Source organism: Procambarus clarkii, chromosome 78 (genome assembly GCF_040958095.1).
Source record: "Procambarus clarkii isolate CNS0578487 chromosome 78, FALCON_Pclarkii_2.0, whole genome shotgun sequence".
In the NCBI taxonomy this organism is placed as follows: Eukaryota; Metazoa; Arthropoda; class Malacostraca; order Decapoda; family Cambaridae; genus Procambarus; species Procambarus clarkii.
In genome coordinates this window covers 17,000,432-17,002,931 of record NC_091227.1, presented here as the reverse complement: position 1 = coordinate 17,002,931, position 2,500 = coordinate 17,000,432, and the positions used below count along the sequence as shown (strand labels likewise).

The 2,500-nt window shown below is 37.0% G+C and overlaps 1 protein-coding gene across 1 annotated transcript in view; it reads right to left on the bottom strand.

Moving 5' to 3' along the window:
* The window catches only part of LOC138357382 (zwei Ig domain protein zig-8-like), a 158,012-nt gene that overhangs the window by 88,763 nt on the left and 66,749 nt on the right, over positions 1 to 2,500 (bottom strand). The window contains exon 2 of the mRNA XM_069314099.1: positions 1,352 to 1,432. Coding sequence (XP_069170200.1) covers positions 1,352 to 1,430 — 79 coding nt within the window. The 5' untranslated portion in view covers positions 1,431 to 1,432. The remainder of the gene's footprint in view (positions 1 to 1,351; positions 1,433 to 2,500) is intronic.

Sequence of the window (2,500 nt, the reverse complement as noted above, 5' to 3'; positions counted from 1 at the left end):
TACACAGAGAAATCACATTAAAGTGATGTATATGTGTGACTAATATTCACACACACTCACACATACACGGACGTAGACATCCTATTAGACAAGGATGGATTATTTAACACGGGTGGTACACGCACAAGGGGACACAGGTGGAAGCTGAGTACCCAAATGAGCCACAGAGACATTAGAAAGAACTTTTTTCAGTGTCAGAGTATATAGTAAATAGAATGCACTAGAAAGTGATGTGGTGAAGGCTGACTCCATACACAGTTTCAAATGAAGATATGATAGAGTCCGAGAAGCTCAGGAATCTGTAAGTACTTCGAAAGTACTTAAGGAAATTCCTGTTTCAATTCTTCCTTCGTGGTCTGACACTGTCACATTTTTCATCACGTGTTAATTTTCGTGATTTATACACACACACACACACACACACACACACACAGACACAGACACACACACACACACACACACACACACAGACACAGACACACACACACACACACACATATATATATATATATATATATATATATATATATATATATATATATATATATATATATATAGATATATATATATATATATATATATATATATATATATATATATATATATATATATATATATATATATGAAAATATAACCGAAAGGGTAAGATTAATAATTCTAACACTAATCTTCTAAATATTTTTTATGTTTTTCTTCACTGTCGAGGGAAGTTGAAAAAGTAACTCTCCAAAGTTCATTTTCACAATTAATATAGTCTGACGCCTAGGGATGCGTTTCGCAAAGTACTCCTTACATTTTCAAAGACAAATTTACAGTACTTTTGTATATACAGACTATATGCACTATGTTGTGGTGATGGCAAACTACATACACTGATTGTGGTGTTATAGAGGTAGACTATAACGCATTATAGTCTATATAGACAGTTATAGTCTATATAGACTATAACTGTCGATTACTTTTTTGTGTTGACAAAAGCACAAGAACTGTAACATCTAATTGATGCCTAATTTTTGAAGCCTTCAATTTGAAGTTACAGCCAAAGTACTTATAATCAGACACTAAAATAAGTTATAATAATAAATATTATATATAATAAAGTTATAATAATAGCTATAAATAATAAAATTAATTTCTACAACTCATTAAAATCAAACAGCCAAAATCAAGCAGCTTAATAACTAAATCAATAAAGGGGAAAACAATGAACTGTGGCTTGTGGCTTACTTAAAAATGGGCACTGAGATTTTAAAATAGTGAGAATCACATTATTATTAGATGAGAGACAATTTTCCAGTCACACTGTGGCCAGATCTTAGAGTGAGAGCACAAGAGGGAGGGAGTGCCTTACCTTCCACAGCACACAGCAGCAGCACCACCGGAGCCCACCACAGCAGTGCCAGCGGCCACCAAGTCCTCCACCCACACATTCCTGTACACAGAAACACAGCTGTTAGTACCCACGAAATTGAAAAGAGAGAGAGAGAGAGAGAGAGAGAGAGAGAGAGAGAGAGAGAGAGAGAGAGAGAGAGAGAGAGAGAGAGAGCGGAGTCTGGAGCATAACCAACTATCTCCCACCATAATCACATCTGATTATTTAGCTCACCTGTCTAATGCTTAAAGCTAACCAGGTATACGGACAGAGGGAGAAGCCGCAAATGACAGACAGGAAGAGAAGGAGGAGAAGAAGGAGTAGATAGGAAGAGGCGTAGGGGGGGGGGGGGAGGAACTATCAGGGGGAAAGCACCAAGCCATTACTACTATGTAGCACTGGGAAGGGGTCAGGATAAGGATTTGGAATGGCACGGGGGAAAATGAATGGTACCCAACCACTTGGACGGCCGGGGATTGAACGCCGACCTGCACCAAGCGAGACCGTCGCTCTACCTTCCAGCCCTAAGGGAGTAAGGGAGGAAGTAATGAGCCAAAGTCCAACCAAGGAAGCAAGGACCAGGAGGAGAAAGATTAATGGGATAAGATTACGAATTAAGGAAATAACAAAAGGAAATAATACAGACAGATGAGAATGATAGTACAAATATACAACACACAGAAGAATGAGAAAGACAGAACAAGATACAATATACAGAACGACGAGAAAGATACTACAAGATATAACTATACATCAGGATAATAAAGACAGTGTAGCATACATTATACAGAAAGATGAGGAAAGATAATACAATATTCAGTATTAATAAGCAACATTAGTCATTATAAGTTTACACACTCGTCAGGTACACAGAAAAATGCATGAATAAGAACCTTGCAGTAACAGGAGGTATCTTCCATATTGCAACAGGATAGCTTGATATCTGTCACCTTGGGAGACGTTTGTAGCTCTCAAAGCAACCCGTTCTCGCACTTTCTTACACTCAATATTGACTTATTAAATAAGTGCATATGTGACATACTAATTTATTGTGAATATTTTAGTTTACCTTGAAAAGCTTCATAGAAAACACCGACCTTACCTAACCTTCTTAGTATGTTAAGATAA